General features: G+C 36.3%; 2 protein-coding genes across 11 annotated transcripts in view; one reads left to right on the top strand and one right to left on the bottom strand.

Moving 5' to 3' along the window:
• Positions 1 to 8,114, top strand: part of LOC136845048 (phosphatidylcholine:ceramide cholinephosphotransferase 1-like) — a 274,371-nt gene extending 266,257 nt beyond the window's left edge. For all 10 annotated transcript variants that reach the window (XM_067114793.1, XM_067114796.1, XM_067114792.1 and 7 more), the window contains 6 exons: positions 416 to 661; positions 3,957 to 4,084; positions 4,268 to 4,469; positions 4,812 to 5,086; positions 5,340 to 5,515; positions 5,935 to 8,114. In XM_067114793.1, the coding sequence (XP_066970894.1) occupies positions 417 to 661; positions 3,957 to 4,084; positions 4,268 to 4,469; positions 4,812 to 5,086; positions 5,340 to 5,515; positions 5,935 to 6,090 (1,182 nt within the window). In that variant the 5' untranslated portion in view covers position 416 and the 3' untranslated portion in view covers positions 6,091 to 8,114. The remainder of the gene's footprint in view (positions 1 to 415; positions 662 to 3,956; positions 4,085 to 4,267; positions 4,470 to 4,811; positions 5,087 to 5,339; positions 5,516 to 5,934) is intronic.
• Positions 8,115 to 11,646: 3,532 nt separating this feature from the next.
• Ppt1 (Palmitoyl-protein thioesterase 1) overlaps positions 11,647 to 24,646 on the bottom strand; it is a 34,735-nt gene continuing 21,735 nt past the window's right edge. Inside the window, exons 3-8 of the mRNA XM_067114798.1 lie at positions 23,356 to 23,483; positions 20,436 to 20,600; positions 17,342 to 17,447; positions 16,886 to 17,056; positions 15,632 to 15,756; positions 11,647 to 11,883 (exon numbers count right to left, since the gene is read on the bottom strand). Of these exons, the coding sequence (XP_066970899.1) occupies position 11,883; positions 15,632 to 15,756; positions 16,886 to 17,056; positions 17,342 to 17,447; positions 20,436 to 20,600; positions 23,356 to 23,483 (696 nt within the window). The 3' untranslated portion in view covers positions 11,647 to 11,882. The remainder of the gene's footprint in view (positions 11,884 to 15,631; positions 15,757 to 16,885; positions 17,057 to 17,341; positions 17,448 to 20,435; positions 20,601 to 23,355; positions 23,484 to 24,646) is intronic.

Here is a 24,646-nt window from a genome sequence, read left to right on the forward strand (position 1 = left end):
ATATATATATATATATATATATATATATATATATATATATATATATATATATATATATATACATATATACATATATATATATATATATATATATATATATATATATATATATATACATATATATATATATATATATATATATATATATATATATATATATATATATATATATATATATATATATATTGTCTATCTTAATAATAATTCTTGTTAATAGTGTAGACAGTGTGCTACATACTGATTTGTTTTTTTATTTGAATATTAGAATACTTTCCATTCACAAAACGGGTTCACTTGTGATGTCATTGCCATTGTTATATAAGTAACAGTAATAACTGTTATTGTGTATCAGTAACAGATGTCTCTATCAAAGAACGGACGACTGATGTCATTCTCTCTTTCCTCTCTCCTTCAGGATGGTGTTAGGTGGCGGGAAGAAAAGTGACGGAGGAGGAAGGTACGGCTCCGTGGGCGAGAATGGCGGCCTGGCCAGCGACAGCCAACACCACAACGGCGGCTCAGGGCTGAGCAACAGCAGGAGTGGCACTTCCAGCAGTGCCAGCAGTGTTGTGGACGACTCGGACCACTGCCAGATGACCCACGACGTCTATCAGCGCCAGCCTCTGCTCCCCAGTCACGGCTCCTACATCACCAGTAATGGGTGAGTGGTGCCGGCGGGCGTGCCTCAGGCCCCATTTTTGTCGCCCCAGTTTTTTATTATTATTGAATATGGTATTATTATTATTATTATTATTATTATTATTATTATTATTATTATTCAGAAGACGAATCCTATTCATGTGGAACAAGCCCACCATAGGGGCCATTCACTTAAATTTCAAGCTTCCAAAGAATATTGTGGTGTTCACTAGAAAGAAGTAACAAATGGTGATGAGAAATACAGAAAGAAGAAATCAGTTACTAGAAAAGAAAAGAATATAAAAAATTTCATAAATAAATAGTTAAATATCTAAATAAATTAAAATATAAGGTGAATTGTTCTAGGGTAGTAATGCATTGCATCTTCGCTTGAACTTTTGAGGCTCCAACTGCACAACATATTCAGGAAGATAGTGGCTTTCTTGTGCTTTATCTTCCACAAATCTCCACTTGATTTCCAGACTTCCTTTTCATAGTTCCCACCTAAGTGGGTCTGGGACTTTGGTCCGGGTCTTCCAACTGTTTTATTGCTTTCAGGACCCCAGGGTAAGATGTCACGTACCTACTATTCTCCCGGGGGGTTTCAGGAGGAAGTTTCTACCTCCGGTTCCCCATCTCCAATTTCTGATCTATTTATGGAACTTCCGTAATTTCCCTTACGGTATAATCTGTACCTGTTCCTGTCATATTACTCCTAATAGTCTTCTGAAAGACATTTTCCTCAAGTCGACATGTTTTAGATAATTATAGTTCCGTATTGTCATAACATGATCCTTGTCCGAATAGCAATACAGACTTATGTTTTATAATCTCAATTTCTTGTTAGTTTGCCTGTTTGATCCCCTAGTGTTTAAATTTGCCTTTTCATGAAGTCTTTCACGAAACTTCAACTCACTACAAGCTTTGCTAGATATCGCTGTTCCTAAATGTTTCAAAGATTCAGCCTCAGTCCTTCTTCATCTAATGGTACTTCGTCCCTTTGTTGACACTGCGCTTTCAGTACTCAAGCCTTTCTTATCGCTCTCTCATTCATATATATATATATATATATATATATATATATATATATATATATATATATATATATCATATATATATATATATATATATATATATATATATATATATATATATATATATATATATATATATATATATATATATATAATCAGAACTGTTCTAGTTCCTTGTACTTATCTTCAAGACTGAAGCGTTGAAGGAAAAGACAACATTTGTGCACCGTTTATAACTTCCTTATTTCTGTAGTCCCTAAAGTTTTCCTTACCTAGCTACTTTAATAATGGCATTCAAGGCCACTGTGACTTACAGTTGCGCCATTCTCCCCGTTTTAGTGCACCATTACCCTGCGTGCTTGTTATCTCTCTCTCTCTCTCTCTCTTTCTCTCCCTCCCCGCATTCGTCACATACGCAGTACCTCGTGCATAAAACATTGCCGCTTCTTTTTTCCACCCGGTGCTTGCTTTCGGTTACCTTGATTCTAGTGCGTCTGTATGAATTTTTGCTCGTGGTAGTGATGTTTTCTCATAACATGCATCGGATTCAATTTACAGCACCTGATCTCACCGAATTTTTCCATATTTAAGTCGAAATCGTGTATGGAATTAAGTAGCCAACGTCATAGAGTAATATGAAGGTTTTCAGAAGTCGTGCGAAGCACAGATTCAAGGTATTTTATGCGACAAATTCTGCTCTTATCTTATGCTGTGGTTATTATTCGTGACAAAGATAACAGTAATGATTAAATGCAGAAAGTGACAGAGAGTCCATGCCTTGAACGTCAGCACTATTTTAAAAAACCAGTGACCTCCAGTGGATGTTGAAAAAAGTGGGTCATTCACGGCGTTGTTGGCTGTTTAGTTGAAGAAGCGGTGGCGACTCGGTTCACTCGAGACAGTTAACCTGATCAGGTCACCAGTTTTGGGTAAATATCTTAGTTTTGAAACGTCTTAGAGGATATTTACACTTGAACATAAGAACAGTCAAGTCCATGATTCCTTTAAAACTTCACTCGATCACGTAGGGCTTTGTGTCGGGGAAAGTGTCTTGCACCCAAGTTGAAAGCATGTTTGATTGCTTTTATCTTGAAGCATGCTCACACCGTCTTTCACCTGCCCTTGTGTCCAAAGCAAGAGACACGGTTCCAAGGCTAGATCGTGTGTCACCCGCCACCGATTGCTTAGCTGAAGGAACCGGTTTTATAGATCCTTGTGAAGTGAAGTCTTAGTTTTCATTTGCCGGCTGTAACCTAAGATGGGCTCCTCCTTTCATGCTCGGTGTCTCTGTTCTGTTCTCACTGAAAATCCCCGTTATTATTTTGATGGTAAATGACAGGCTGGGTAACCTTTTGGGGCCTAAAATCAGTTTTAGAACAGCCACTTCACAGTGCGGTCGCAGATTGTATCTTCGTTGTGAAGTCATTAAAGGTTGTACATAAATAAACTCTAAATAGTAGAGACAGATATACATTCCCAGGTCAGTGAGAGTAAGATTTTCATCTCGGTTACTTAAACAAGTTATTCAAAAGAATGTTTGGGGCAGAGTCCCTGAGGAAAGTAATACGAGCTTTCTCAAAACCCTAAACAGGTATGCACTCTATGGCTTTGTTCGTGAACATTTGTTTGTTATTGAATGTATGTTCTTATCATAGTTGGTCATGCAGAAAAGTCTAAGTATCTCATCTATCATTTCTTTTAGGATGGGTAAACCTTAGATTCCAGGCCATCCACGTTATTGCATTAGGAACAATGTGAAGTTGTGTAATCTTGACTTCAGGAGTGACCATTGGGCCTGATTTTTTTTTATGGTGTGGCAAGTTGGTGTAAGGTATGTCATTAATCCAAGGAAAATATATAATTTTTCGCAATTCAAGTACAAATTAGTATATATTGGCTCCTCTGTCATTATGTTTTATCAAGTGTGTCAGCCATTTTTATGGTAAAGCAAAACTTTTTGACTGGAATTGAAAGATAAAATTTAGGCCAAAGGCCAAGTGCTGGGACCTATGAGGTCATTCGGGGCTGAAAATAATGTTGAAATAATTATTAGGAAGGGTGGAAAGTAAGATGGAAGAGAGAATATGAATGGCATTATAGTAAAAGGAATGAAAGGGGTTGCAACTAGGGACTGAAGGGATGCTGCAAAAATCCTCAAGTACTGGGGTACATTGATGGCACAATCTCCTTACGGGGAAAAAAAATGTTGCTATGTAAGAGAATAAGAGTTTTTTGGGACATTGAGTCTTTGTATTTAATAGATTCTATTAATTTTCATTGCAGAGTTAGTAAAGATGGGAGTGGAGGATTCTACGACAGTAGCAGTAGTAATGGTATGGTGAAGATTCCTATACCTCCACCTCACAGAGATGAACCCAGATTCCCCAAAGAGAAATTTAAAACTTTATTAGGTGAGAGAGCATTTTCTTTTTATGCTTAATCACTTTACACTGGATGTTGGATTTGCAGTGCTGTATAAGACTTTACTTTTATGTACTCATGTGTATTGTGTACATTCTCGAGTGATATCCTTAAAATTCAAGTTTGAAATGCCTGGACGTTACTTAATTACTTTTTGTTTCTAATTATTGCAGCCTTTTTGTTTCTGTTCGCCAACTGGATTTTCACAACAGTATCATTAGCTTTAACACACGAAAAAGTGCCAAAATACCCACCGCTACCTGATGCTGTGCTTGACAACATCAATGTACAAGAATGGGGCTTAGATGTCTCGGAGATAATCATCATCGTGTCCGTTTACCTGTGCGTTATGGTCGTGTTATTCCATAAACACAGGTAAGGCTCCAAAACCAGCCACTGTCATTTAGACTCGTCAAAATTCGGGGGGGAGAAGTAAAGATAAAATTTTCTTTTGGGAAAGTTAAACGTAAAATTTACTCTTGGGAAAGGTAAAAATATTTCCCCCCTTTTTAAAATTTTCTTTTAATTAAGGTAAAAGTATTCCCTCCCCCCTTTATTTTTGTAGAATTTTATTATAATGTAGTGTTAGAGTGAATTATTTGGTGATATTGCTGCAGATGGTTAAAGATTACTATAGATTAGTTTTATCACTTAATAAAAGGTCAGTCAATCAAAATGAAAAAATCAGTAACATTACAATTCTCGTTCATTTTTCAGATGGATCATCTTCCGTCGGATCTTCCTTATTCTGGGCCTCTTGTATTTTTATCGTTCCATAACAATGTACGTTACTGTCCTTCCAGTAGCAAACCCCAACTATCCTTGTTCCCCCAAGGCTAATTACACAAGCCCAGTGCTTGTAGCCAAGAGAGCTATTCAGCTTTTATCTGGGTTTGGATTATCAATCAACGGGCAACACACATTTTGTGGTGATTACATATACTCAGGCCACACAGTGTGCCTTGTAAGCGCATACCTCATCGTAAGAGAATGTAAGTAAGCTGCTGGAGATATTACTGTACTGTACTGTGAAAATAAATTTTGATTTATAACCCTTTACTTACTTATGAAAAACATTAAATTTATCCTAAGTATTCCTGGGTTTTCTCTTACAAAACTTTTTAGTATGATATATAGAGTAAGCTTATTTTGAGAAATCGATGCCTCTTTGTAGATTTTTTTGTTTGCCGTATCGTTTTGCTCTTAAAAGGTTTCACTGGATAACAACTTGCCTTCTGTTTGCAGACACTCCAAGACGCTGGTGGCTGGTGCACTGGTGTTTCGGACTTCTGGCAATCACAGGGGTAGTGATGGTCCTTATTGCAAGAGGCCATTATACAGTTGACTGTTTAATAGCATATTTTATTACTACACGATTGTTCTACATGTATCACACGATGGCTAATAATGCCACTTTAAAGGTAAGAGTACTTTTAAATTTGTATGGTTCTGTATTCATTGGTTTTGAAGTTACTTGAAATTATGTCTGAAATATTTTCTAGCACTTGCTTGAGATTCTTGTGATGTTACAAAGTATTATGAGTTACATGTTATTTCCAATGTTTTTAGAACTGAGCAACAGTAACTAGCGGAAGTTTCGAACCCTGATCCTTGACTGCTTTCTCGCTTTATTTAGGATTTAGTACACATGAAAAATTTGCAGAATGTTGTTGTTTAGCTGTGGCAAATAAGTCTTAATTAGGCCAATGGCAAATAAGTCTTAAACTAGACCAGTCGGTCTTATCTCTGAAATACGTAACTTAGTAATTGGTGTATAACCGACAAAAATTGAAATGTATATCGTATGAACACAATTCAAAATTCATTCTTTCTTTTTCAGGAAAATGGTCCAAACAACTTCTTTGAAAGGTTATGGTGGTACCCAATATTCCAGAAATTTGAAGCAAATGTCCATGGGGTAGTGCCTCGTCACTATGAGTGGCCATTGCCCTGGCCAAGAAGGTGGAGTAGTAAAAACCCACAGAGAACATCTTAAAAGGAGTGTGTTAATGTGTACCAGGTCATGCATTTTATCTTAAACATACTGTGATGGAATTGAGTGCAGTCAGTATCTGTACATAAACCGCAGAAACGACACTTTCCATTGTGAAGGGCTGATATATGTCCCTTGCAAGTGTGAAAGATGAAAAGGTGCATAAAGATATGTAGTATACAGTATGTGTGTGTGTGTGTGTAATTGACACAGGACAATCTTATGGATTGGACCATACATGTACTGATTCACCAAGTGTTTCCGTTTTAGAAAGTGTTTTGGGGGGTTATCGCCAGTCATTCCCTCCCAGCAGAAAATAGCGTTTTGACAGAAATGAAGAAAAGATTTCCCCATATTCAGATGCCATTTATGTTTGTATTTAGAGTAAATAAGAGAAGTAAAATAGAAAAATTAGTTTTGAAATGCCTCCCAGAATTGACTTCCAAATATAAAAGTGTTATCTTTTTTTACAGATTTGAGCAGAATTGTTACTGCTAGTGAGTGGAAAAGTGCCAAGAGATTCAAATAATTCTTAAGTAGTTTTCCATCTGTATGGTAGAGAAACTAAATTGCTCCTTAGAAATTTTTAGTTCCTTTTTTTTTAAAGCATCAGTTTAGTACTACTTCTGTTCAGATTGCCTCCCAAGACAGTGCCAGTACATTTTGCAAAAAGGGTTCAGAAGACCCATATTATTCCATGTACTGGTAATTTTGTTTCTCACAAATCAATGATCGACATAACTTTAGTGTTTCAAGCTGCCTGTTACCCTTTGTGCCAGTCCATATGTGGTTGCACTGTACAAAGAGATGAATGTAATGAGAAATTCCAGGCCATCTTGTTTCTCCAATATTTTAGCAACTATTGTAAAATATCCTGCTGTGGTAAACATAGAAAAAGGCCTGTGGGTTCTATTATTGCATACTCCCTCTTTGTACAGTGATGCCAGTTCAATGTGATATTAAATACTCACTCAAATCACTTAACTTGTGATGAAGTGTTTTTTTTTTTTATTTCTTGACATGTGTAATTAGATTTTGGCTTAATCAGCTTAAATATATGTATATCTGAACTAATTGTACAAAGTGTATACTGTAGTGTGTTAAGCATACTTATATGCAAGTTTGCCTTGTGGACCATATTTTTAAAAATCATGTCCAGTCTGTTGTTAGTTTGATGATAATTTGTGAGAGAAGTCAAGTGAAACATGGTAGCCATGTATTTTCACAGGGCATGAGTCAGGAAGAGTAGAAAGTTGCTGATGGAGATTTATTTTAAGATTTCCAGACTATTTCAGGGAATTGACTTTTTATTTTGTAATTATTTAGACTAGATACTATGTTTCAGTTCAATGTACATGAAAAACTTCCAGTTAGGGACAGCTTGAAATTACGTTATTGACAAGCATAGGTCCCTGTGAATGATACAAGTTTTTCTTTCCATTACATATTCAGCCATGGTGCTCTAATCATGTATCATATACCAAAAGGAATGAATATTGACACTATTTTTTAATGTTGGTGAATTTTCATATCCTATGGAGGTAACTTATTGTTTTGCAGTGATTTTTATAAAAAGAAGTTGTGCAGGTAATAAAATATTTTAAAATCAAGCTTTATATATATTATACAGTATCTGTAAATTTTAAAGGAGAGTAACATTGCCTTCTTTGCCATCTAAGATTTAGGAGAATTAGATTTATGTCAATAAAGCTTTTGTGATAAATGTTTTTGGTATTTTTTAAGTTACAGAGGCTAAAAAAGGTTTGGTACTTCATACTTTGCTACTAGTGACTGGGATATTTATTTTCTTAGTGGAGTTCCTATTAAAACTCAAATCTTCCAATTTTGTCTAATATAGGTAACTTTGTTGGGTTTTGATTACACAATGCTCAAATTGTGACTAAAGATATATTATCATTCCTTACAAAAAAGGGTGTTGAATTTAACTGTTAAAGATCTGATTTTTAACATTTTGGTAAAACTGTATGATACACAAAAGGAATGTTAGTAAACAAGATAAAAAGGCATTAGAAGAGTTTTATTCAGCTTTAACAAGACTTTAGGGCAAGTGGTTAAGTTGTACTGTACAATGAAACACTAACAAGTAGGTATTCACTGTTAAGGTTCAACACTTTTTGTTTTACAGTAACCATACCTTGTGTACTATTTCATTAATATTCAACCTCATATAATCTGTGAAGAAAATTTTTGTCATGGAGTGTCCACTTTACCAAATATAGAGTCAAATCTCATCACTGTATCTCAACAAGTTATGAATCTTGAAAAAAAACTAATTTGGAATCTGGATGAACAAATGAAAATATTTTTGTGGTGAGAGGCAACTCATCTGGATGATGACAAACGGAGAAAATGGTTATACGGGAAGAAGACAAAGAAGGCAATGAGTAGGAGAATCCACACTGCTATCCTTGAAGTGTTCAGATCTACTAACAGCATCCTCAAGTATTAACACCTCGCAAGTTCTGGAGAGATTACACGATGCTACCTACTATTTCTCATCTACCATCAACTACTCGTAGGTTCAGCAACTGGCAGTTAAGTGTGACAGCTTCGCAATTATCTTTGAGGTTACCTCAGTTTCCAGAGAAGGGAAACCTGTGAAGAAGTGAATGCATTTCAAGTCGTCTTAGGAGTGTTTCAACACAGAAAGATGCATCTCATCTCAAGCAAGAATGATGAAGTCAGCAGCATCCATTATCCTAAAACACTCCCTACTGTTCTGAACTGAACCAAGCCATTCATTGCAACCCTTTGAATGCCATTCATTGCAACCCTTTGAATGTTGGATTATCCCCTTGCACATAGACTGGATAAGAGAAGTGGGACTGAGAGACAAAAACAACAAATAAGTATAGGAACACCCCAGTCATTAGGCTTGGGATGACTTGGAGCATTAACCCTAAGGAGGAATTTGTTTAGAATTATTCTTTCCAGCAGGCTATTCAAGCTGATGGAATAAACCTGACCATGTAGCTATGGAAGTTTGCAGTCTTCATCCTAACCTTTGAGTTAGACTTCCAAATTACAGTTACTTGAACTTGCACCTTTATACACCCTTTCTGCACCCATGAATTCTATGAGAGGATTATTAGCCTTGTCTTGTCACTAAGACCATCGTCACAAATCTCGTGCTTCAGGATCTTTGGAATCTTCTTTACAGCCTTTTTGTCAGCACTCAATTTCTGCTAATGTCATAAAGAGCAAATACTGGCTCACTTAATGGAACTTGGGTTTATAGCTAGGCTTGTATTAGCAGTAACAGATGTCCTTTTATCAGTGTGCCCTTGTAATCTGGTCCTCAATCTCTCAGACTGGCAAATCCTTCATTATCATGCAAGTAGATATGTTGGTTCCCTGTTAATGTCCTGGACTTATATGGGTAGAACCTTCACTCTCTCCACTATGACTGGATCTTGCTTGGAAATTTTCTTGGCATACGACAACGAAGCATTCTGACTTGCTATTAAACAGTGTTCTTGATCTGAAGGATTATAGATGATATTGACCAGGCGAGCCCAAAATGCTTTAGCAATACTGTTGGCACTTCAGTCTTTTGTTAATTTTCTGCACAACTCCAACTGTACTTGGAAAGCCCAGCTCTCATATGCCTTCATAGGTTTAGATGCTTACCACCAGTGCAGTATGCTGGGGATAAATGTTAAAAGATTTTTGTAATATTTTAAACAATTGAAGAAAATGAGTATACTTGCAGTTTAAGAAATAATACAACACTATATTAAACTGCTTGAAGCTCTTCAGAAATGGCTACTCTAATACTAGAACAAAGTCCTACAGGCTGCCCTCAAACATGATTGCTCGACATGAGTGATACCATGTTTAGAATTATGCAAGTGTTGCCTGAGCTCACATTCTGTGACTGGTGATGTGTATAAAACAGCATTTTTCAAAAAGCACAACACTGCCGCCTCTGGCCAACTTTTAACAGTACAGAGTCACAGGTAATTATGGGGTGATTTCTGTTGATAAATATGTTCCATCAACTGTTGTTGAAAAATCTTCACAGATCTGGAAAATATACTGACCGCTGGGACGAAAGAAAGGAGATTAGCTATTTGATTACATTATATGGATTCTTCAGATAATGTTCAACCTGCAAACTACTCCCCATGCCCCCACCTATGTTTATTGTTAAGTCTGATTTTTATTTGAGCTCAGATGATTTTAAGTCTTCTGGACTTGAAAAGCCTTCTTCTCAGGAGGCAGCCTCAGGGAGACTAGCAGTGAGCCCGTGTCACATCATTTGACATTCTGGTGCAAGGCATCCTGGCTGCTCTCATACCCAAGGCAGCAACAGCCCTTGAGCTGCTGTAGGTTCTTCACATCATTGTGGTAGGGACTCCAGTGATTATTCTCCTGGGTCTTGCACAAGGCTCTACAACAAATGCTTTCTGGTAAATGGAACTACTCTGGATAATCTCCATGAGTGAAAATGTAATCTCTGGTAGGCTGTCAAAACAGTGGAAGAGAGGCTATTCTGAAAGCCCTCTCAAAACAGGAAGAACTTTGAGATTCTCTAAAGATGTGGAAACCACTTCTGCTGCAGCCAATTGGGAGTGATAAGCATCATCCAAGAAACTGCTGAAGTCTTAAAACTTACTTAGGACCTGTCTCTAGTTTGAACAATGTAAAGGCGTAGACCTTGAAGCCATCCCAGACCTGGTGCATGGCGTCCACCACCAAAGCTACTGAGTCAGTCTGCATAGAACAGCACAACAGTAGTCTGCCATTCTACAACATGGCAACCAGACCTAGCAGGAGTGTCCCCCAAAACTGCCAAAGGGTCTTCCAGACAACTTAATGAGTGGATATCTCACTGCCCTGCTGAGAGCATCTGCCATCAAATTACCAACTCCTACTCTGAACCTTGCCACAATTGCTACATTCCTCTCTGCCAAAGTGAAGAGCTTGGCCACCAGAAGAGACTTACTTCGTTCCTCCATGATTCTATGACAGTAGTTGTGTTTCTGTTTGCAAGTGGGTCCTCATTTTCACCATAATTTTTGTACGAATAAAAAGTAAATGCAAAATGGGAACCAGTTTTGTACGGGAGATGTACAGAGTCAAGTTTACTAGATTTACTGAAACCAGTTGCTTGTATCCCATAGACTACACTTGACTAACCTTGACCGTCAATATGTGCAGGGGATATTCTTGACGTTTTTCTTAAAATATCAAGGCCTCTACGCGGGCAAACACAGCACTTTCTTTCCTATCCACAAATTTTGGTATTGTACTTGGCAATGTAAATGACCCTGGAAATAAACATTTTTTTTAGCATAACCCTGGTACAAGGTAAGTGACATGAGATGGGAATATTAAATTTCTCAAGAGAAGATTCATATTAAAACTTTACCTTCTCATTCCTTTACACCAGATCCAATGTGGTGCCATTAAACACCTATTCAAATTGTGACTGCAGATACAGGAACAATCCTTAAAAATAGAGAGAGCTATAAGATTATGACATATTAAATATTGGTACTTTAAAGATTCACAAAAGGAGCCAAAACAAGAAAAAAGTATTAAACTGGATTTATTAATCTTTACAAAAAATACTAAAAGTTGTCAGCACAAAACCAAGTAGTTCTATAAGAATATTTCAAAACCTTCAAACCTGTACGTCCGTAACATACCAAGTATCTTCTGCAGTTTCTTTATTAATCACAGACTTTTTAATGGTTAACTTCAAATTTTTCCTCGACTCTTTTAAATACTGTACTGTAGTAATCATCACAACAATAAACCCAAGCCTTCCTGAAAAAAAGAATTTTCAAAATAAAGTTGTGCTGGCATCCTTGATGCACAATTGAGTTTTTATAGGTTCATTATGTATACTGGTACCTGTATACATAGTGTACCTTTTCTTTTGCAATTGTACATAATGCAAACATTTTTAACCAAAAAACTGCCTTCTTGAGATAAAAAAAAAAAAAACTTAAAAAACAAATTGTTGACACTAAAAACTTTTGAACCAAATTTATATTTTACTAATACAAACTATTGCTTAGGCATGGTAACAATCTTAAAAAATTCCTTGGTATATTTTACTTTCAAGCCACCAAGAGACTTTTAAAGCCAGATAAGCCTCAACGCATGCATCTATTTGTCACCTATGTTCCCAGATCAAGCAACATAAGAGTTGTATAAGCTTTGAAATAACCAAAGAATATTTGAAATAACCTGTGATATTTCAAACATCAAATGAATAATTAAAAGAAATATGCAATAAAAGGCTGAAAGCAAAAGGTAACGGTCTAACTGCTGAGCACAGCAGCAAGTAAAATTACTGATGTTACTCTACCTGATTTGGTAAATCAACTCTTGATTGTACTTCATAAAAACATAACCAAAAAGTAGATGCCTCGTTAGCAGAATGAAAAATTACATTGTTTTATAAGATACCTTATTATGCTGCTGATTACAGTGGCACCTACTACATCCAGCTGCCTTCCCACTGCCGCTCGCATCCATACAAATTTTGTTGGGACTTACTGGGGACTGCATTACTGCAGAGATGACATGAGGGCATAGTCTGTTGCACAACCTCCAGTGCCAAGGGGTTGGCCCTTTATTGACTTGACTCAAGCTCTCCCCCGCTGGAAAGGCCTTGCTCTGCTGGGAGACAATGATTTAAGCTTCTAACTGGCTACACAAAATAGTGAGATGGCCTCTAGTCAAAAATTTTTGCCTTCATAGCCATATTTGTCAGTTGCTCCCAAAGTTCTTGTGCAAGGGGTCCTACTGGTAACTCTGCCAGAAGAGAGCCTGTCCTACCAAGAATCTACATTTGCCAGTTCAGATGTAAAATTGATTCCCTGTACAAATGTTTGAAGGTGTTCCACTCAAGGGTTTCTAGGCTGAGTACTGCAGCCTTTCATTCTGTAGAATCTCCCTAACTTCTGGTCTGGTAAGGAGAACAAATAAGGGGAGAGGCCCACAGATCAATCTGTACTCCTTGAGGTACCCCAAGCCTTCATCCTCAATATGACAGCCTTAAGGATTTTTGACAGCAATCATGCTAAGGGCAGGTCAAAACCCTCTGCCGTCAAGCCTTTATCCCTATGCTGAAGTTCAGCCTCCAATATTTCTTTGGAGGGCTGTTCAAAGTTGAAGATTTCACAGACTTAGTCCAGGTCCCTCCCTGAAGGAGGATTCATCATGCAAGGCCCTTAGAACCTCCATGGGCTCCTTGTCATATTCTTCTACCATTACACCCAATTTTTAACAGAGTCAAACTTTGTACTGTTGTGCAAGGTTTGGTCTTGTGGTTTTATCCCGTGGGAAGTCATCAGCAATGAATGCTCCCTCGAGGAAAAGGCCATTTAGGCTCAAATGGCATAAGTGTGCAAGGGGATTACTTTCCTGCTGGGATAGAACGAAGCTCTGCGTGTGTTTCTTCCTTTACTTACTAACCACAGTCTTGCCAGAGAGATGAATGGGGTTGTGCCCGAGCCCAAGAGGGATGGGGTCCGTTTTTAGTCTACTAATAGGGATCGTGGAAATCCTGGATTTCTGACTCTGAACAATATCTGTCTGAGTCGCTTCCCATAGGTCCACTTCTCTTACTGGGGTAACAGGCCCACATATCAATTCACATGGTTTATCTATTCCTGTCACTGCAGGTGCTATGGAAGCAATTCATTTTTACATGTTAGTGGTGCCTGGAACTGTAGCCATTCCCCAAACTCCACTTGTTCAGTACAAACTGTCAAAGACAGTGATGCCCAAGGCACCAGTGTGTAGTACAGGGTAGAAGAGATTTTCTCTCAAACTGTCAATACAATCTGTTGCTTAATCCTTTCCATAAATTCTATGTCTACTGACTGAAGCAGAGGAAGCGTTGCAACTTGAGGTAGCAATTTCATGACTCGGGGCCCATGACAGTAGGCGCAGGATATCGTGGCTACACAAAACTCGGGAAAAAGCAGCAAGGTTGGTGGCTCGAAGGTCAGGGCTGAAATGCTCAGGCATGGTGACAACATGATGTTGTGGCTTGAGTAAATGGCAGGAAATGGGAATGGTGCTTCATCTCCTTTTGAATTGAATTGAATAAAATAAAGAATTTAGGCCAAAGGCCAAGCACTGGGACCTATGAGGTCATTCAGCACTGAAACAGAGATTGACAGCAATAGGTTTGAAAGGAGTAACAGGAGTAAAACCTCACAGTTGCACTATGAATCAATTGTTAGAAGAGGGTGGAAGGTGGAAAGTAAGATGGAAGAAAGAGAATATGAAAGGAAGTACAGTAAAAGAAGCGAAAGGGGTTGCAGCTAGGGGCCAAAGGGATGCTGTAAAGGACCTTAAGTAATGCCTACAGTGCATCTCGTGTGCACTACCCTACTATGGGGTTCGTCTCCTTTTCCTCAGAAGCAGATTGGGACAGCAGTGACCTGTAGCTGGCTGAAGGGTCCAAAGACACATCAGTGGGGATCTTAGGGTAATTCTGCACAAATCCAAATCAGCGATCAACATACCAATTCAAAACAAACATTGCTGTTTACAACAAGATAAGAACATGTAAACATTTCTGAACAGGGAGGACATACAAAAGCTGCATGCCTAACTTGGAAGACAGTGATAAGATGCACTGAAGCATATGAGCAATAGGTCAAAACAAAAACAGCATCAGGGGTAAGCTTCACCACCCCTTAATCGATGCTCACTGTCCACACCACTTAACTATCCTATCCTATCCCTGGGAAGAAACAAGACAGATCAAGAAAAACTACTTAAAAGCATATAACAACTTTTAGGAATGATTCACCCCCTAAATTTACACAATTCTTCAATTAATATAAAATCAGAATGAAGCAAAATTTACTATATTTACAATCACAGGAACAATACAGAAAAAACATTTCCGAAAATACAAGATATACGTAGATTCCACCACTGTATTCTGAAAGTTAATCATTAAGCACATGAAACCAAGAAGTAACACCTGTGAATGAAGGTCTTCCCATAAAAGAACAAATATCAGGTAATTACTCAAATCCCATGAAGGATGACATGAAAGAAAGTGCCCTCCAACTTCCACATATAGAAATTTATTTCTCGCTATAATGTGGTTCGGATACCACAATAAGCTATAGGTCCCGTTGCTATGTAACCAATTGGTTCTTAGCCATGTTAAATAAGTCTAATCCTTTGGCCCAGCCCTAGGAGAGCTGTTAATCAGCTCAGTGGTCTGGTAAAACTAAGGTATACCTAACTTATACATGCCAATATAGGAATTACAGACCAAGGATGGGAATTACGAGAAAAAGTGACAAGACTGAACTGAGAGTGACAGCAAACAGCCATACAATCTAGAAGCACACAAGATGAACTACTTGGAGATGTTGACACTAGGGAATCACCCGGTGGAATGAGTGTGGATGTATGGAAGCCAGCTGGAAAGAACAGTCATGTTCTTTTCAGGTTAACAGTGTGACGGATTAGTTCTACACATGATAATGTCTCTTACAATTAATATATTAAGAAAAACCTGAAATTTACTCACTATGCCACAAATTTATCCACAATTTCTTCTAAGAACCACTTGTCCTCAAACTGCAAATGGTCACCATTGACACTTAGGAAATGAAGTTTCCCAGCTTCATCCATCTCCTTTAGTCCAAGACGGTCCTGTGAAGAAGTGATCTTCCTATCAAGTCTGAACTTGCTGATAAATGTAACACTACAAAACCTACATATTAATAAACAATTATAATGTATAGTCCTTGAAAATAAAGAAATTTACTTAAAAATAATTCTGTAAGTGCAAAAAATAGTGCATGCATATACACTTAATTTGACATCTACATTTTCTATTGATATAGTCTTAGGCGTCATCACATGACCCTCAGGAGGAAAATTGTTCAATGTTTGAAGTTCCTAATACCTTTCCCTTTGTCAACATGATGTAAAAAATAAAAGCAACTCTGCTCTTTGCTTGTTAGTGTAAATACTGTGTTATAAGCTTTCCTTCTCTGAAACACTATGTACAGAATTAAAATGTAAATTTCATTTAATATCTGTGTAATATAAAGAAAAGACCTCTGTTGTTGGCATCCAAACTGACAGTTAAGTATCTTAATATCTGTCTTTCCTCCATTATGTTCTTCTATATTCTTTATAAGAAGTTCAAGCAATATGTTGTACATTCCTAACTCACTGTCAACATTTTTTCAAATTGTGATAAACTGAGATTTCCTCAAAAATAAAACTCATACATCAACCCAAGCATTTTTACTTCTTTCAGTATTTGAAGACCTTTCATTTAATAAAGATGGATCAGTTCTTAGCTTTCACGAATCTTTTCTTCGTATTTTCAAGCCACTTCAACATTTCTTGTATTTTGACAAGACATTTCTTTCTAGACCTGACAAAACATGAGCAAACAATAGGATAGTATAATCTATCAAACCCCTACCCAGACTGAAATGACAAAGAAAATGACCATATACCTAAAAAACCCTCAGTTGGTGTGAATTTTGTGAAGTGCATCCAAACTAAATTTTCTTGGATTTTTGCATCAAATTCCTGACAGTTCAAATTCCTTTAAATTTCACATAAGTTGATGGCCTACTGTGCCTCTACTCATAATAAAGACATATGATGAAAAGAGAAAACAACTACTGTAGTAATATTCATTACCAAAACTAAATTCCTAGCAATGAAATTAAAAAAAATTGAATTAAAAAAGACTGAACCTAACTCTTAGGGATAAACACAAAATGAGAAAATCAGATTAGAAACTGAAATTAACACAAACCTCTATGTAAAGCTGAGTTTGTTGTAGTGGCAAAACCTGAACATCTTGGCCAGGTGAATAAAACCCAAACCACTCACTTTCAATAGGAACCACCATGGAGTCATCCACAAACTTCACCATAACAAAATTCTCTAGTTTCTTCAGATTGGTTCTGTAGGACTCATTAATTTCCTGAAAATGAAACAGGAAAATTCCAAATTAGTGTGCATGGAAATTATCCATTGCCTTCCATCAAAATACAATAAACTTCCACCAGCTTAATACTGTGATGAGATCTGAGGAATGTGCTATTCCTTGAATGGGTGTGTAATTACCATACATATATAAAGTAACCCATTTCACTCTCATTTATGTTATTACTGTTACATATATAAAGTAAACCATTTCACTCTTATTTCTACTGTCAATGTACAGCATCATTTGGTAGTGCTTACAGATACCACCATTTCTACTAACCTTATCGTTATTGATGTCAGCCAAGAAGATGGACTTCTCTCGATAGATGTCCTCCTTTAGGGGATCATGCCAATACTGTGCCTGAACAAGTTTATGCTGAATAAGGCTGTAATTAATATGAAAGGCTTTCATTATTTTCTTGTATGCAAGGTGGACAAAATTCTATTCACAGAATATGAAATTATTTCAGGGTGTCATTAACTTCATGAATGTTGTATGTCAGGAAAAACCAGTACAAGCAGTCCCCGGTTAACAGCGGGATTCCATTCCCAGCCAAGAGACGATAACCAAAAATCGTCGTTGACTGGAACATCACAATAATAAAATTATAATAATAAATAAATGGCGTTATGATGCTGTAAGCATCAATAAACTGCTTAATGGCACCATTAACCAGTTATCGGTGCCTATAAACCGCTTACCGGCGCCGACAATCTGGTTAATGATGTCATTAGCCAAGTGCATAACACCGAGACGCCGTTAATCGGGGCCGCCGGTAAGCAGGGACTGCCTGTAATGTTATTCTTAAAAGTATATTCAACCTAAAAAAATTTTTAAATAATTCATTTTTAAGAAAGCAAAATTTATTTCTCTAATCCAAAACCATCAGTTTACAAGAGCCTGAATACCTATATACACAAGCTAGGAATCTTGGAGGTTGAAAATTTTTGCCACTGATGCACTGTATAGAAACTGGTGAGTCAGTGTGTGATACAAAAACAAAAGTTCTCAAGATTACCTAGGACTCAAGTAGCTGGAATAGTTTCTTGTAAGTAAGTATATGGTTAGAAATATTTTCTTTCAAGACTTGGGCAAACAACACAACACCTTTCCCTCTTCCATACAGCACAGCCGGATGTACCTAAACGAACTGCCATCACAAAGACGGTAGTTATGAAGAGGCAGAAGGAAGTGGAAAGTGGGGAAACACTACTTGGCCTCCTGCACCAGGGCCAATGGACTAAAAATCCCAAGATATATCCGATAGGTCTTTCATGTAAATAAACAAAAATTGTTGACAACCAAGAAGTAAAAAACTGAATGGCTTCTATGTTCCCTTATAGTTAGGGATGTTGAAATAGCTTGAATCTCAAGACCCCTAACTTTAGCCTCATATTAATGAGCCTTGGGAGAGTAACATGCATCCTGAATAATTTTTTTCTTACTGAATTAAATCTCTGTTGCTAAAAGCAATATGAACTTCATTTTTTCTTTTATTTTGTCCTCCTCAGGTATATTCTTACAGTCCTAACTGGGTAATGGGCAATATCTGCTTCTCTTACTTCTGCGGAACAGCCTGGTGTTGAGGGGAATTTGTGTGAGTCTTGGCTGTGGACTTGGGAATATGAGCAACTAGAATACAAGATGCTGCTAAGGACAGTATGGACATTACCCTTTTCACTGATGACAGGGACAGTAGGTATGCATATGACCTTTTGGGCTGGTTTGTAAGGGATGATGTCTGTGAGGGCTCAAATGCTAGGCTTGATTAATACCTCAGGACAAAAATTCATCCAACATGGAGACCAAGAGTTTTGGGAGATAATTCCCTTTCAGAACACTGAGATTTTATTTCACTTCCCTCACTTTCTCATGTAAGCCTTGACAATGGAACTATCCAAATGACTCCTGCCACCTTGCTGAACACATGGCTTGAGAACATGATGAAGAGGAAAGATTAAGGAGGACCTGATGCTGCCAGAATCCTGCATGTGTGACTGATGGGAGGAGTGTCCTCCTTCATTTTACAATGTGTCTCTTAAATGATAACAGCATACATAGGCTCATGTAAAGTGATGTATACTTTAATTTTTAAAACAATGTCCTAAATATGCAAGTCATGCTATATGTTATAGCTGCCATTCCAGTGTTTAGCTGATGTTTCATCCCCATAATGAAAGCACTCTTGCAAGATGACTTCCCAAGATTTACCATCTTTCCATGTGACCTGACAAAATTTCAAGTAGACTGATACTCCCAATTAAGTGACAATGGCTGAGAGAAGGTGCTAGAGTGCTGTGATGTCTCAAGTTGCTACAGAAATATGTAAAATACTATGTCACACCTACAACTTTGTATTTTCTAGCATCTAGAGTTTAGTAACCAAAGTAATGTTTTCTGACACCACTATTGTACAAGCCAGGGCCTGTTCATGTAATAGTGTGACAAAGTACATTCAGTTCTAGAAAACTGATGTTCAATATGGATTTCTTTCAAAACCAATAACTTGTTCTCCAACAAATATGAGAGGTAAGTTCTATAACCTCTCAGCAAGGCATCTGCAGAGAAAAAAACCTCTTGGGGAAAACTTGCAAACAAACTCTTTGAATATTGTGAAGCATCCTTTCATCAATGGAGTTTCTCACAGCCTCCCAAACAAGCACTCACTGATCCTAAGATCATGTGAAGATGACCTCAAATGGAAGAAATGTATTCAAGAGGAAATTTACCAACAATTGTGGCAAGCTCTCCAAATAATGCACTCTTAAGACTTCCCAGTCTACTGAGTTTCTTCTAAGCTGAGCAAACTATCATAGAATAATTATTCATGTTCATCCCAATACATATACACAAATAAATAATTAAATAAAAAACAAAGAAAGAATAAAACAAAATTTCCCATGAAAATAATAAATAGAAAAAATCTGGCTTACTAATATGCTAAGAGAAACAACCAGATTAAACTAATACTAAAAACTATTATTGTTTAAACATTAAGTCAAATTTTTAGATTCATTGCAGCTGGCATCAATGAACTGTTTGTAAATGAGGAACAAAAATTTGAGCTGGAAAAATCCAACTGGTGTTGGCTGAATACCAGAACATAAGAACCTCCTCATGACAATAGATAAGAGCCAACATGGGATGGCGAGATATACTTTACCCCAGATGGTAAACGCAGTCATCAGTGAAAAATGGGTTGTATTTTTATTTTATATGTTGTACAAGAACTTTTTTTTATTTCATATGGAAAAGAATTTGACTACTGCTCATAATTCAACTACAACTGAAACACTTGTACTGGGTACTGAGCAAGGGCATTCATAAAAAAACCTTCACCATAACAGAAGAGAAAGAGAGATATATAACTTACTAATTATAGGATGCGAAATGGAGCAAACGACGTACATATTCACACATACGGGACTGCCTGGGTTCTGCTGGGCAGCTAGGAAGGCCATAGACACCTTGGTGTTGACCGCCAAAAGTGATCAAATTCTTCACAGGTGGGTTTGGGCAACGTTCAGCCACTGCACGCCTAGGTGGAGCATGAACCAAACAATGTTCTTAAAAATTAATGTTCACAAATACTTTCCTTAAAAAACCTAACTATTCACCCTTTCAATTGCAAAATCCTCCACTTCAGCATAAAATAAAATGCCCAGAACCATACATTTCAAATTTGAACACTGTTAACCACAGGTAAAAACACAAAAATTGATAATATACACTCATAGTTGTGTAGTAACATAGTTTTACATAATTCTCTTTCTGTTCTCTTTTCCTTCATTCAGTATTAAAACAAAAAATAAAAAGATAAATATTTAAGAACTAATAATAAAAGAACCCATACATACTAGATAGCACTTATAATAAATACACACAATTACATTACAGGAAGCAAAATTATTTAAAGAAAAGTAAAATGAAAATAATAAAAGACATATTAAATAATTTTATCAAAAGAAAATTACATAATATAACAGACATGTAAAGAAACTGAAATAAAAAAATAGATAAAAAAAAAAAATGAAAAAAAGAGACTAACAAAACTTATCATCAAGATAATTGTCATCTTAGTATAAAAAAATTTCTTAAATTTCCTAACTTCTCAGTTGTCAAGGTATAATCAGCTTTTAAAAAGAAAACTATTTTGGCATGCTGATAACCTGATAACATTCCAACTCTTTCCTATTTTAAATTTTTGAAGGCTAAAGGTTTATATTTCATAAATCCCCTTGGTTGGATGCCTCCCTTTATCAAAGGGTTATCATCAATAAGGCATAAATAAAAATAGTATGGGGTCCAGAACTGTGGAAATTTCATCTTAGTACAACAAATTTCTTAAATTTCCTAACTTTCTCAGTTGCTAAGGTATAATCAACTTTAAAAACGAAAACTATTTTGGCATGCGATTACCTGATAACATCAGACTTATCCAACTCTACCCAAGCAAATATTTTAAATTTTTGAAGCCTAAAAGATTTAAAGAGATGTTTTTACGCATCTTCAGCCTTGACTTATCTCTCAGGAAGAAATGGGGAAAATGGCAGAATAATCCCTTTGGTTGGATGGTAATATAAATGAGTTTAGTTTTCAATGCCTCCAGAGCATTAAAAGTATTTTCTTGATTTTTTACGATTTCGACGGTTACTTTAGCTAAGGAACCCCATTAATGTATATATAATTTTTTTTGCATTGCAATCATTAAGCATGAATATAGTAAAAAAACATTCTGGTAGCTCTTGAGATTCTATAAAAGTTGGTCTACTCAAAACAGTATGCAAAAATGAAAAGTGTACATAAATTCTTTTCAAATCAGACACTATAATTTTATGTCTAGCACAAAAGTATGTACATAGAGGATGGAAAACCACTTAAATCAACCACTCTAATGCAGATATTTACATCTTTTTGCATTGCAATTTAAAGGTCGAGTTGGTTTATCTTGTGTGTCCACTAAAAATTAGGGTACCTTGACACACACTTGGCTAATATAACTGTTGACTAATATAACTGTTAATTAATCCAACATATTTTACCACTCACCAGCCTAGCACTTCAGACTGAAAAATGTTACAGAGTAGAGTGCTTTTCTGTCAGAGATGGTACACCTTAAAGCATAACACAGTAAGAGAGAAACTTACATGACAATGCAAGATCAGAAGACACACATACACACAAAACAATTATATACATAATGCTTCTACAGCATTTTCACTGCATAAAAGGTTAAACTTTGAGCATAACACTAAAGTATTCAGACAAGAATAAAAACCTGGCTGTGACTGTAAAAGAAGCCAGAGGATGATCAGATAGACTTAGGTTTTAGAAGCTTTCCAATCAGAAGACTGAAACTTACATCGATCAATTGTGTACCAACAGCTCCTTTTACTTAAGTCTAACAACACTGTCACATTTACATCTTTGCATACCCCAAACTTTCTGAAAGCAGCTAGTTTTATTAACTTTATAATTACTGCTGTAGATGAATTTCCAAATGAGAAATACTGATGCCCTTCATGCCAGAATAATATTCCTATATGGAAGAACATTTCACTGCACAATAAAAACATTTATAAGTTACTTTAAACTGCTAAAAAATTCAATAATCAGTGGATTCCTCAAACACAAGATTATCAGAACTGTAACTCAAGTCAGCCAGCAATCAACTTAGCTTTTTTATTGCAGGTTCATGACATATTAACCAATTAGGCTATGGGAAGTGGTTAACCAAACTGTGAAAAAGGAAAATTTTATAAAAATTTTCAAAAACAGTAAAAACTATCCCATACCAGTCCATACTATAATTATCTATAATGAACAAAAATTATATGCAACAGAGCATACAGAAGCATCTGTGGAACTTACCAGGCCAATAAAATGATAAATCAGTTAGCTGGAAGTCATAGTCTTGCTGAGCTGTAAAAACACTTTCTCTCTTACACATTTTGGCTATCTAACATTCATTCACAGTTTTTGTTGAGGATATGCTCTTTTGGCTGATTTCATCACTTCTAGACAAAACTTTTTGTCAAAGTATACATTCTGATACCCACATATTAAACTGGTTCATTTTCTACCAAAAATTACTTAAGTTTAAAGCTGGGATGAAAACTCTAAGTTAGGTGACAAATTTATCAATGACATTACTGTGTCTACTTTATTTGGAATCTTTTGTTTTCAAAGACTGCTATTTTTTTTTTAATTATGTTGATCATCTGCTAATGCATTCCCCAGTCTGCTACTTCCATAAATCAAGCCTGAAAACAAATGCTGTCTTTAGTACTTACAAAAACTGACTTCCTTGGGAGAAGCCCATTGCATGATAGCCATTTTGTAGTTGTGGATCACTGGCCAATTTCTGACAAACTGTTTCAACTTGTCCATTCACATTTCCAAAGTATCCATGTTCTTCATCCTGAGTAGTAAACACAAAAATCAGTCTTTGAAAATCCTGAATTATTTCCAAGTTTGGATAAATATTTCTAGAGAATCAACTCAAATGTGTTAAAAGTACTAATCCTTACGTGAAGTATACAGTGCAGTATATCTAAAAAAGACAATGGTGTTCCTCCAGGTAGTGATCTTGGCCCAATTACAAACTTAATGATTATGCAGATGATGCTACTCTCCTTGCATTGATCCCATCTCCCAGGTATAAATTTGTGGTTGCTGGATTCTCTACACTCTTCATAAAACGATTACATGAAGAATTGTAACATATGGTACACAACTACCAGTAATAAAAGATGTTTTTCCAACACTGGTTACTCTGAACATTCATTCATATCTATGCCTATTGATGTTACTTATTCATTTTCTCATTAAAATTCTCACAATGCTTTGAAAATATGGGCAAAGCTGACAAAACAGATTTAAGCTACGTAGCTACAGCCATTTCACATATATTCTAAATACTGATGTACAAGCAGTCCTCGCTTGACGGCGGCGTCGGTTAATGGCATTCCAGTTTTACGGTAAGCAATTTTCAGCATCAGTAAGCAGTTTATTGGCATTGGTAAGCGGTTTATCGGCATTAGTCAGCAGTTTATTGCCGTTGGTAAGTGGTTAAAGGTGCCAATAAGTGGTTTACTGCCACTTATGACAGGAACAGAACTGCTGCTTTTAACTGGGGACTACCTGTACAACACTGAACTGCATGCGTGCTGAAATCTAAAACAGTTCAGTGTAAACAGGCTAAGTTTTTGTTGGTATAGGCTATACTTTGCAAACCTTATTCATTACTGTTCTCTATACAGTTAAAATGTACTGAATACTATTCAGTACCTTCTCCAATATTCTTTTTAATGTTATATTTGCCACCATATATTATTTAAAATATGTGAAACAATGATAAATCACTACAAAGCTAATCCTGAAATACAAACATACCTAGGTTACTAATAGATTTTGACCCTGAAACTGCTGTGATGATGTCCATTAAACAATTTTAAATTGCTGTTCTTATGATATAATGAATATAAAAGAAAAACACAATATGATTATGAAATACAGACAAGTAGTACTGAAATTACAAATTTTAGAGGTAATTTTACAAATTTTAGAGGTAATATGATATTT

The sequence above is a fragment of the Macrobrachium rosenbergii genome, chromosome 13 (assembly GCF_040412425.1).
Source record: "Macrobrachium rosenbergii isolate ZJJX-2024 chromosome 13, ASM4041242v1, whole genome shotgun sequence".
NCBI lineage: Eukaryota > Metazoa > Arthropoda > Malacostraca > Decapoda > Palaemonidae > Macrobrachium > Macrobrachium rosenbergii.